Raw genomic sequence first — 12,768 nt, forward strand, 5'->3', positions numbered from 1 at the left:
ATTATTTCCGCTTTTCATCTGTCTTACCTTTTACTCTCTCGTTTCCTGATACCTCGTGATATTATGGTTATTCTCTACTTTATCAGTACGACTATATCTAACTTCAAACGATCGGTCGATTTCTCAAATTTACCATATCAAACCGTACGAATGAAAATCGGTACTCGGAAGATTATTATCCGATTGATTTATCATTTTCCCGCTTTTCGAGGAACGAACGATTGAATGAAAATGCGTGAGTGACAACAACGACATCTCAAAGGGAAAAAAGGAAATACGACTATTCGATAAATGTACTATTCGAGAAACGAATTTTACAATTTTCGATAGGATGTCAGTTATAATTAATGATCGAAAATCCGATGTGATCGATATGACAAATATCGATATAATAATAACGAAGATGAAAGAAATACGATAGCGGTCAGGACCATAAAAGGTACATAAACTATGAACAAAAAATATAAATTAGGTTTGGGTTAGGTGTCATTTGATCCGCCACGGACGCACAATTATAAACAGAATTCACTGATTGGTACCGACAGTTTTTTGCAAATATTTCGAAAACTAAAGCCGAGCGGCAGAATAAGAAAAAGTTGTTCAGAATCGTGCCCCAACGATATGTGGCAGCACTCGACAAGCCAAATACCACCACTCTGACACTAACTAGTGTGAGACGGCGGCAGTGCAGTAGTTAGCGTCTTAGGTTACGAACGTTCGGGAACCCGGCTTCGAATCCCGGCGACCGGAGTATGATTTTTCTTCCACGCACAAAAAAAAAAAAAAAACGGAGGAAAAATTTAGCAGTACCACAGCAGTGACATCTACAGCCCCTAGCCGACAAGTATTCCGGACGAGGCCCAGCAACTACACAACTATCACGGACAAACATATATTACCACCTCAGATATATTCAAAAATCATCGATTATCAGTGCAATAAGGAAAACTGTTATAATAGCAATAATAATAATGTTAATAATAATTATCAAAAACTAATTACGCCTCCCTTGAAACCATTCAACTTCCATCTGAAATATTTTTCATTGAAATCGTTATTTATGTAGTAATCCAAGTAGTTCCAGTTACGTATATCTATTTATTGTATTTAATGAGATCGTGCTTAAATAAAGTAAGGAAAACTGTATCGTTAAATCATTCTAAAATGCAATGTAATATATACGTACATATTGTATGTACATATATCATCTCTGGTGTAATCCTCTAATCACGTGTACCGTGTAACCAGAGGGGTATTCTTATCGGACTTTTAGTCGTATACGATTTACCCTTTTAACACTTGTCTGTGATTTTACCAACTTTACAACTAATTGCATTGAATGTAATTCCTACACTTACCGCTGTAAATCGCAGAGGGCGTAAGAAACAGTCGGATTTTTTACACGATCGGTATTTCAGAACATGGGACATGATTCATGAAGTGCCATAAGATGAGAGGTCTGTGCTGCATATTCATCTGGACAGGACCGTGTATTTACTTGGATCTTGGATTGGAACCACAGACTTCTATAGTATATAGAACTTTCGGAATTTCGGAATAGTAGTCAGACTTTCATGTACTCAAAACGATTCCTTCGTCCAGCGAATATGAAGGTTACGTAAATTCCTCTGTATAAATATACTCATCTATTTTTTGCTGGACAGTATTAAAAAAACTGTGCGTATTAATACATGGTAACGCATCGGAAATTGACGTACCTTGGTTAAAGAATGGTTTAAGGATATGAAGATTACAAAGAAGATTTGAACTGTTGTTATAACCAACCATCTGTTCTAAACATGTTTAGTACCATAAAAGAAAACTCGGAGGAAGATCGACATATTACTCTTATAATAATTTCAAACGAAACAATATGAGGATAATCTATTTATCTAAATACTTGTCAATTTGTTTCACTGAACTCGCCACTACGATGGAAAATTTCTGACGAACGAATTGTTTGTAGTGGATTGAATATCACGGCGATGTAAATGAAGAAGAAGGATTCGTTTTAAAGAAAACAAGCGGAATAAACGGGCAATAAAAATGATCGCCATGTGTCAATTACTACATCTTCGTAGTCGCCCTTTGCGAACCCTTATTCTAGGATTGGTCTGTTTGACTTTCTACGCGTATTATCGTACGACTCTCTACGATGTTCCTCAGTATACTGTACCACGAAACATTTGTAAGTATTGATTCTTTGCTAATATTAAATAATATTTCGTTCACATACGATTACGAAATGATTTTAACATTTATTGCTATTGATAATAGTTGGATCAACTATTGGTAATCGTTAGATAACAATTGAATATGCATTTACATGTTTTAAGAAATTTTATATTCTATTTAGGTCGACCTGCATCTCTGGAGATTTACAAGCAACGATCAAACACCAGCATAGAGATTCATATAGGAACTTTGTCCAAAAATGACTCTCCAGAATTATCTGTCATTGATCCTTACAGTGTACAAAATGCTAATCTTTCGAATGCTGTGATTACTACACAGTCAACATCTTCTAGTTCTCAAACTGCGAATGTATCAGTCGTCATTTCCAAGCAAAGTAGCGAAAAACCACCTATGCAAATGGACAAGGTTATCAACGAGACCAAAGCAGTCTCTGTGCTTCCCAATGAATACTCTGCACGTGCTATTTATGAAGCTGGTCATATGGTACCAATACCAGAGAAATGTCCAAATTTTGGTAGAGAAATGGATCTGGTAATAATAGTAATGTCGGCACCAACTCATCTAGAAGCTAGAATGGCAATACGACAAACATGGGGTCATTTTGGTCAGAGAAGCGATATTAGTATCTTGTTTATGTTAGGTGCAACTATGGACTCCAAAGTGGAAACAATTTTGAGAAAGGAACAAAAAACTTACAACGACGTAATACGCGGGAAATTTCTAGATTCATATTCCAATCTGACACTTAAAACAATTTCTACCCTCGAATGGGTAGATAGTTATTGTTCCAAGGTTAAATTTCTTTTAAAGACTGATGACGACATGTTTATTAATGTTCCACGTTTGCAAGCTTTCACGATTAAACATGCAAAAGAGAAGAATGTAATATTTGGCAGACTAGCCAAGAAATGGAAACCAATTAGGAACAAAAAAAGCAAGTATTATGTATCTCAAGCACAGTTTAAACATGCCATCTTCCCAGACTTCACCACCGGACCAGCATATCTTTTATCCAGCGATATCATACGTAAGCTGTATGATGCTGCATTAGACCAAACATATCTTAAACTTGAAGATGTTTTTGTGACTGGTATAGTTGCAAATAAACTGGGTATCAAAAGGACGCATGCTAATGAATTTTTAAATAAAAAAATATCATATAGTGCGTGTAATGTTCAACGAGGTATAAGTATTCACATGGTCAAGTACAGCGAGCAATTTGATCTTTGGAAAAAATTACTCGACGGCAAAAGCAAGTGTAAATGATAAATTTTCGATAAAATAGTAGATATTATATCATTGATTTTTTTCATTTTGCAACACCATTACTCCGAAAAAATCAATGATATGATATCCTATTACTACAAAAGCTTGAAATCTAGAGTAGATGTTTGAGGTTTCCAAGTCACATGACAAGTAATGTTAGTCATTTATTGCAGTATGAAATCTATTAGACTGTGTTAAATCAATTTGTAACATTTATTTCTCTTTTTTTTTCTTTTTCTTTTACCTTTCCAAATCAATTAAGAACAGAAATCATGATTTCATATTGCATACTTGATACAGAATGTACTTTTGCGCCTCATCATAGCAATGAGAGGCTCAAACTGTCTCTCTATATAATTGTACGTGAATGAATGACTCGTAGTTTCATGCATGAACTATCTGATATTTATAATACTCAAACATCACAATCAAACAACAGTACTCTTAATATACTTAATATTTTAACATTTATGAATATGCGAGAAATAGAAGCTTCCTACATGCACAACTGCGCGATCATTTCGAGTAACATCTAAGTATTTATCATAAGAAGATGGAGGATTTAAAACTATTTTATCCAATTAAATACTTTTCACAAAGCTCTTTGTTTGGATATAACGCGGAATGATTTAATACGATTACATAATCTATCATTTCGTTACGCAGTGGTATATATGTGAACAAGATACGTCTTTCCCACGATTTAAAACGAACGATCAAATAATTAGCAGCGTACCATTCAAACATGTATTGATAATCTCAATACGTTTTCGACGATAGACATGTGAAAATAATGTTTCAACAGGAATCGCCATCGAGTAAACAGCGCGTTTAATTACTAAAGTACGTGGTTCAATTCGTATCAAAGATTTTTCCTTGCTGTCTAAAAGAAAAACAAAGCAGAAAATAGCTGTACTTAAGATGCGTTTCAGAAAGAAATAAAATAAATTAATTAAAATTCGAAGATGTATACGAAAAAGCGCATTTATCGTATAAATATATGTACTCTGTATAGCTCTGAGATTTATCGAATTTGAATTTTTATATAACTGGAGAAATGGTATTTTAAAAATCATATGCGCAGTGTATTATTTAAAACAATTCATTTTTTTCTATAAAGAAAAGACATGAATGAAGTAATAATATTACTCAGATGAATGAAACGTACAATATAGAAATATTGTACATGCCAGTATTATAAACTATTATAATACGCGATACAATGAACAATGACTTAACGATTATGACATGCCTTCCGGGATGACCAATATCGTTTTATACCAACGATTGTGTAACGTATGTACGGTCATGAGATACCTACATTCCATACTTTTGCTGAACTAGTTACTATCCATGAACAATTTGCATTTTATTTTTATACGATTCTATTGCAAATATATTCTGTGAAATTATACTATAATATGTGTAATTGTTACGCGAACGATCCGTATACCGATTTTTCGACAAAATAATTGTTATTACTTCACAATAATTTTATTCTGAAAACAAACACGAATCTAAATTTAAAATTAATATCAAAGAAACAGGTACCAGTGTGCTATCATTTTACAAAACGTAAATATATCTAATTTTCTAAGGATATCTGTTCATTGATTTTTACAAAACGTTAATCAACCCTTAATTATAATTCATAACTCGTCTATTAGAATCGCAAATCATCACATAATCGAATCGTGATTAATTATGTTGGTACATAGAATCAAGTACTATATGTATCATATCCTATATATATATAAGTCATGTTAATACACTAATCATGTAATTTGGAATGGACTTGAGAAATTAAAACGCTTTGAGAGAGAAGTTGATGAATTTGTCGGTGTAATAGAAAGTTTGAACACGGAAACAAAATATTATTCATTTTATTTATTTATATTTCGATCTAGTAACGTGTCCATGAGTAAATTAGGTATTATAATCAATGGAAGAAATATAGGACGCTAAAAATAACATGTTCGTACAAATTATCAGAAACTTGAGAAAATAGGAAAACCAATACTCAGTCAAGACCGCATTGAGATATACAAATATTATGAACATAGGCAATGGCAAATATACATATGTACATATATATATATATTATATATATACATATATTTTAATCTTGATTTCTATTGAAAAATTTCTACTGTATGCGATTATAGGTCTCATTATAATTAATCAATACTGTTATTTGATAGTATAATTTGAGACGTTTACATCTCCAAGCTGTATTTCTCCCATTGTGTGTACCCTACCACCAACCCATAATCAGGTTTCGACACTCGGGAAAATCATCCAAAAATTGAATTGTAAAAAAATCGACATGAAAAGCAAAAGTTGATTTTCATGACTCAATTTTCGGATGGTTTTCTCAAAGTTTCGGTATACGAATATTGAGATCTGTTTAAATGATCATGGTATATACATATTTAATAAATATGTAAGTGCAATGTACATATGTATAGTGAGCGAAATTTGATTGGAGTTTACAATATTAGAAAGCGGGCGATTTATGCCTAGGCAATATTCTTTCCCATGGTAAAGAAAGTAAATACGAAATTTGTGAGTGATCACACTTGTTACTGACAAATAATTTTGACATTTAATTAATAAATTTGTTAAATAATTTCTATTCGTTGCCTCGTATACGCTGTTGCATCATGCAAGATATTCACGCTAAAGAGAGTCACAGGCCTTCAGATCTAGAGACGAAATAGTTGAAAATTATGATAGCAGGTTTAGGCAACGTTCTAATCCCGCAGCCAACTTCAGGTTTATTGGTTATTTCTTGGCATGTATAATGTACAAGGTGGAACGCAAGTAGTATCAGTGGATAGAAAATGGCGACATCGAAAAGTCAGCGTTGGATGGTAGATTCGGGGATTCTGCGTAAAAAAAATGGAGAAGAGGAACCGCAGGAGCTGTTGGTGTTTGGATATAGCTGCAAATTATTTCGAGATGATGACAAGGCGAAAATGATTGATCAAGGAAAGCATTTGATACCATGGATGGGCGATAGCACATTGAAAATAGACAGGTCCGTTTCCCTAACCTAGACAAATTTATCATCTAGGATATTTATTCTTGCATAAATGCACCGTACATGTAACCTTTAGAAGAATGATATCAATCGAAACTAAGCAAAGTGCAGCAGTTGGAAAAATTCAACGATAAACGGTTAACGTACGGATAAGCAATCTGGAGACTGTTTAAGGTTTCTGCAGGTGTCTTGGCTGTGAACAGGCGGTGTGGAAGCGCGATATATACGCGCTTTGCACGGCCGTAGAGCAACGTGGTCTCATCACGTTGGTGTTTTGTGGCTGACCGACGGCGCAGCAGCAAGGTGAGACACAGCGTAGAGAGACAAACGGCAGCTGACGATTGTAGGTACTATAATCGTTCAGCATGGTATGTATTTTAGCGTTCTAGAATCGAATGTATCTACCTACATAGACGCACAACGCGGTTCCTGTTATTCGCCTCTGCTTCTGGATCTGTACAAGATCAAATTGAACAATGCTCAATGCAAACGATTATACATTCGCGAAACAAGAGAAACTCTAGCGTAATGTCATTCGTTGTCCGCTAATAATAAGTAAAAAAGAGTAGTACTTTTTGCACAACTTTTTGGGTTGATTACGGAAGTTTCCGCGATGTCTATAAATAGTAACAAATAGTTCGAATGAACAGAGCATTTGAAATCGAATTGTTATCGTTGTTATTATATCGTTGTCGTTATTATTTTGTAAAGTGACATAAACGGGACGTGTGTGGTATAACTATATTCTATTTCAGAGAAATTTTGAGGTTGACTGAAACAGGGTTTGCTTCGTGACACAATTTTCAGATGCCGCAATCGAGCAAATTGCTATCTGAAACACATAACATCTCTTCTACGTTTAAATCGATTTATGTATGTGTATAGGTACGATGGACGAGGTGCTCTGGGGGACTTACGGATATATGAACCACCGACAGGTGGTTTCGATCATCGAACGATCCTGACCGAGGATGAACTGAAAGTGGAGCAATTATGCGACGAAGAGCGGTATCGGTCTCTCTACAATAATGAAATGGAAGATGCTGTACATCATGGTAAGTGGATCGCGTATATGGTACACTCGTATTTACTATCAGTGCATGAAATCAACAACAAAATGGTCGTCTTTCAGAGGAAGAAATAAAGAGGCTACATCAAGCTCTGGATTCAGAGAACACATACACTCAAGTAGCATATGACTACAACGAGGAAGGGAACGGATCGAAAATCGCGTGCGATGATTCACAAAGTCCAAAACAGTCTGAAGGTTCCCAGGAGGAGGATCAAACTTTTGTCCCACCGCCTGATTTGGAAATTCCAGAGGGTATTTCACTGGTTGGTAAACAAACAACAATAGATGTGTTTATATACACAATTCATATTTCTGTTCATCATGCTTATTGTTATTGTTTCTTAACAGCCAGAAACACAAAAATTGAATGCCATCATAACAAAAACGGCGCTATTTATAAGTCGTCAAGGCGGCCAAATGGAGATTCTAATTAAAGCGAAGCAGGCGAATAATCCACAATTTTCCTTCTTGTCGATAGACGGACGGCTTCATCAATATTATAGATATATACTGGATGCGATCAAGACTGGAAAGTATAATCCTGAAAAGCAGCCGGAGAAAGAAGAATCCGGTACGCATATTGTTTTATTTAAGAGACCATCTTATCGCAACATTCTCAAATGTTGTCATTATTATGTCGTGTTAAAATAATCCAAGAGATTTAAAGCAGGATTTATTTACCCACATCTACTTTGATTCTACTTAGCTTTTCCATCTGTAAGTATTTCTATGTTACATTTGTTAATCCATGTTAATCTCTGTAACTCATAGGAAGTATTAGTAAGCCGGTATACAACTGAACGTTTTATTAACTTGTATTCTTTTTAATGATAGAACACGAAGAAGGATCATCCGATCAAGACGATGAACCGTATCTTCATCCGAGCTTGGCGTCGTCCTTAACTAAAATAGAAGCGGTATGTAACTTGCAGTTAATGCGTTCTGCGCCGGATACGTTTTGTACGTACGAGTCGTAGATCGTGTGTTTCGATGTTCGTGCAGTTCTCGTAAACTTGGCTCGAATACAAATCAATCTCGAATTCGTCGTTGTTTACAGGCTCCCAGTATTCCAAGTATACAGTATAAACCATCGGCTGACTGTGCTTATTCGATGCTTGTAAATAAAATAACCGGGAAACCACCGCCTTCGAAAGCACCGCCGCTACATCGCGAAAGCACAGTTCAATCAACAACTAACACAGGATATTATCATCCTATGCCAGGACAAGTAAGAGATACGGAACGCAAAATATGATAAACAGAAACATGGTTAAAGAGAAACGCAATGTAACGAGCACCCTCTCTTATTCTTTATAGAATTATAACCCTTATTCAACTTCGGTTACTGCGATGACTGCAACGGCTACAACGGCTGCCACACCTGTACAATACTCTCATGGTCCAGTAATATACGGACCAAACGGGCAGATACAATCACCATTACAAATGGCTGTACCGAACTTATTAACATCTACGAATGAAATGTCGACGACACAAATTACAACGAATGAGTCACAGCCGCAATTGGTACCGTACGGATCCACATCTCAGAAACAATTAAGTAGACCTTCATTTATCGTTCCACCGGCGGATGTACAAATAATTATAGATAAAATGGCGAGTTACGTGGCGAAGAACGGTAGAGATTTCGAGGCGATCGTTAAAAACAAAGGAGATCCGAGATTCAATTTTCTCGAATTATCGCATCAGTACCACGGTTATTATGCGCACAAATTGACAATATACGAAGGTGCAGTAAACCCGAAAGTATTGACAGAGGAAGAGCTATTACAGAAACAGGAGCCGCAAGAAGAAAAACAGAAGAAGCTGGAGGAATTGCAAAAGAAGCAACAAAGAATGGAGGAAGTGCAGAAGAGAGTGAAGATGATACAAGCGAAAAAGAAGTGCGAGCCAAGGATGAAAGAAACAACTACGACATCGACGACGACGACGGCGTCGAACACCGAAGGAGTGAAACAAGTGACGACAGTTTCGTTTTCGATAAAAAAGCCAAAGGATGGGGATACCGGGGTGATTGAAAAACGAAACGCACTGCCACTGGAAGAGAGTGACGATGAAATGGAAGCCGAGAGTAAAGATGGAAATTCAAAACCAAGCTCGCCACAAGATTCGAACGAACAGAGTTCACTAATCGGTGTTGGGATTTCAGTTGACAAAGATGGCAGTGGAGCGTGGAAATCAGAAAAAAAGTGGAAAAACGAGGAAAAGGAGTTAGTGGACCTTACGGACGAGATTCTGGAAGACTGTCAAAAGGAGATTAGGCACAAACAGGCCGAAGACAGGATCAAGGATAAGCTAGTTGCTGCAGCACGTGACAAACTGGCTGCTACTTCGAGAGAGAGGCAGCTTCAATTGGAAAGGAAAAAGAAAGCGGCAGCGTTTTTAAGTCAAATACAGAGCTCCGGTTTACCGAAAGGTAGTGGAACCGTAGCGACTGTCGCGAATCAGGTAGGAACGAGGAAAGACGACTCGGACGAAGTGCACTCCGTCCCGTCGCCATCCCCCTCGCCGTCGTTGGAGGACTCAAAGTCCTCTTGCGATTTAAGGACCACCGGTGGAAACTCTTTGATGGACAGGCTCAAGAGCGCAGACTTGACCGGCAAAAGATCTAGACCACGATCGAGGAGTCCAAGTGGAAGTCGAAGTTACACAGATAGACAAAAATTTCACAAGAAACACAAAAAGAAGAAAAGTTCTCACAGAAGGTACGCGACTTTTTCGATCGATTATCACGTCTAATACTGCGTACAACGTAGTGACAGTTTATCTATGCCTATTCGTAAATACAACCAAAACCACCGCTTCGATTATCTGTAATCGATCTCTTTTCTTCGCTCTCTCTTTTATACTCTCTTCCTCTGTTTCTCTCGCAATCGTTTGTTTGTCACAGCAACCACGACAGTCCGAGCAGTTCTCGATCGCATAGATCCAAGAAGAGCAAGAAGTCTTCGTCCAAGCATAGGTCACCGTCGCAAACATCATCTCGAAGACATCATCACAGTGCACGACGAAAGGGAAGCAACTCCTCGTACTCGGATTCGTGTTCATCCTGAAAACGTGTTGTCCTCATATTCGCGCATTATCGATAAGCGGAAATGTATACCTTACAAATGTACATTTACATACGCGTATATATAAGTGCACGCATACGAGATGTAAATATGCGAGTACATATGTATACGTAGTTTCGTGCGTATATCGGTAATTAAAGTGTCGGTGATAATTTTAATACGACCACTGTCCAAGAAAAAACGAAAATAACGAAAGATTGAAGAATAAAAAGGTTTTGCCAAGATTGTATATGACCAGCCGTAATTTATTTATTGCTTTTCCTTTGCCCGATTACTCGTAAATCAAATTACACTCGAATATTTTGAAGCTGGTTACGATAAAAATTGTAAATAAGAATAAACATATCGAGAATACGAAAATGTATCGAGCGTCGCTCGAAACGAACTAAATTTGTTTTACATCAATTTTCGTATATTATAAAAACAGTGGGAAATAGAGCGGATGGAGAAAGAACGAAGATGCTAAGAGCACAATAAAACCGATTATATAATAAGAGTATACCATTATGCGAAAGAATGTCAAAGTAGATGCCGTCATCACGGCAAACAGTCGATTGTCGTCACAGTTTCGTCAGTTTGATGTAAAGAAAAGCTGAAATACTGTTGGCAACTCGCTTTTTATTTTCTTTTTTTTTTCCATTTCTAGATATTTGAATAAAAAATGTTTAACTTTGAAAATATATCCTTTACGTAATACCGAAGGTTATCAATTTAAAATATTCCATGATTCGGCATATGCGCCACATCAATCGATTCAGTATTAATACGAGAGAAGCATTCACAGATGTCAAACAGTAATCTATTCCGAGTTCTTTCCACTCTTTGTCTTCTCCTTCTTCCATTTGCTCGCCGCTTCCCTCCATAGTCGTTGAACGTTTCTATCGGCTAAATAAGTAAGCCAGTCGTTCTTCCTCGATAATTTGTGATATGAAAATAGCATCGATGTGTTATGCATTTAACACCGATCGCATATAAACTGCCCCGAGGATTTATTTCCTTTTGCGCCAAATCAATCGTCGTCTAATTGAGTTTAATAAATCGAGAACGCGTCGCTTGAACTACGTCCGCAGAAGGCACGTGTGCCGTCGGAACAAACAAAGAATAAAATACCAACAAACACCTGTTTAAAGGTGCTGTCGCATAACTGTACCAAATGGAATCGTACAAAATGCAATTTTCGTTGAATTTTCTCCAAAAGTCAACAACGTAGTGCGAGAGCAACAACGTTATTACTTGTAATCCTGCTGCGGCTCTCAAACTTTTATATTTCGATTTCGATTTCAACAAATTACAGACTTTCGATATTTTAAGAAAATGTTTAACAGGAAATCACGTATCGGTAACGACTTTCTTCGTATTTTCTTCGAACCTGGGATATTTTCCAATGTTAGAAAAATACGAGTGTATCGAAAATGACTGAAAGTACCTCCTGATAGTTCGTAGACGCACAAATTCGATCGAAAGTAGAAACGCGTACCACGAGGTGAATCGTTCAGTACTAATTTGTAATACAAAAGCGTGAAGCGTCAATTTCCTTTCTTCAATTTCCAGTCAAAAGAATTCAGGGTCTATAACATTACAGGCTAACAGAGTAACCTCTGTTTTTCTCCTCTTCTTCCTCCTCTTCATCCTCTTTCTCTTCCTTCTGGTCCTCCTTCTCATCCTTGTAATTTCAAGAAAGACTTAATCGTTGATGAAATAGACTGTCTTTTCACTAGCCAATAGAAAAATACCGTTACGCGAAACTTTTTCATACCGTCCCTGGTACAGTTTGAAACATCTTTTTCATAATATAAAGAATGCCATTCATGAGCCCGCACGATATCTTTATGCGTCGCTTTTCACGCGATTACGTCCAATTGTATGCTTTGTTAATTATATAACGTTATGGATCGATTCAAATTGCGAAATACATTTTTATTTTCGTCCAAGATAAATAATGCTTCTTTCATAAGAAAACCGTTAATAAAAAGAGAGGGAAAAGTATATCAAAGCAAAATAGTGTAAGAAAATAGCGTCCCTTTGATAAAAAAGACTTGCTTACGGAAGAAAGGAGGGAAGTGAATTAAAAGAAAAAAAGAAAAATGCAAATGTTTGTT

At 36.5% G+C, this 12,768-nt stretch overlaps 2 protein-coding genes across 3 annotated transcripts; both read left to right on the top strand.

The window, feature by feature from the left end:
• The first annotated feature begins 1,416 nt into the window (after positions 1 to 1,416).
• On the top strand, positions 1,417 to 5,062 carry LOC126918763 (beta-1,3-galactosyltransferase 5-like). The gene is made up of 2 exons (XM_050727148.1): positions 1,417 to 2,188; positions 2,357 to 5,062. The coding sequence occupies exons 1-2, from the start codon at positions 2,047 to 2,049 to the stop codon at positions 3,460 to 3,462; spliced, it is 1,248 nt and encodes a 415-aa protein (XP_050583105.1). The 5' UTR covers positions 1,417 to 2,046; the 3' UTR covers positions 3,463 to 5,062.
• A 773-nt stretch (positions 5,063 to 5,835) lies between these two features.
• LOC126918736 (splicing factor, suppressor of white-apricot homolog) lies at positions 5,836 to 10,898 on the top strand. Of its 2 annotated transcripts, none has more exons than XM_050727069.1 (8): positions 5,836 to 6,502; positions 7,391 to 7,560; positions 7,638 to 7,840; positions 7,926 to 8,148; positions 8,412 to 8,494; positions 8,635 to 8,805; positions 8,895 to 10,303; positions 10,489 to 10,898. In XM_050727069.1, the coding sequence occupies exons 1-8, from the start codon at positions 6,306 to 6,308 to the stop codon at positions 10,649 to 10,651; spliced, it is 2,619 nt and encodes an 872-aa protein (XP_050583026.1). In that variant the 5' UTR covers positions 5,836 to 6,305; the 3' UTR covers positions 10,652 to 10,898. The 2 variants fall into 2 exon arrangements, with proteins under 2 accessions (XP_050583026.1, XP_050583027.1); XM_050727070.1 differs by having other exon boundaries at positions 6,359 to 6,808.
• The last annotated feature ends 1,870 nt before the right edge of the window (positions 10,899 to 12,768 follow it).

Source organism: Bombus affinis, chromosome 7, assembly GCF_024516045.1.
Source record: "Bombus affinis isolate iyBomAffi1 chromosome 7, iyBomAffi1.2, whole genome shotgun sequence".
Lineage (NCBI taxonomy): Eukaryota > Metazoa > Arthropoda > Insecta > Hymenoptera > Apidae > Bombus > Bombus affinis.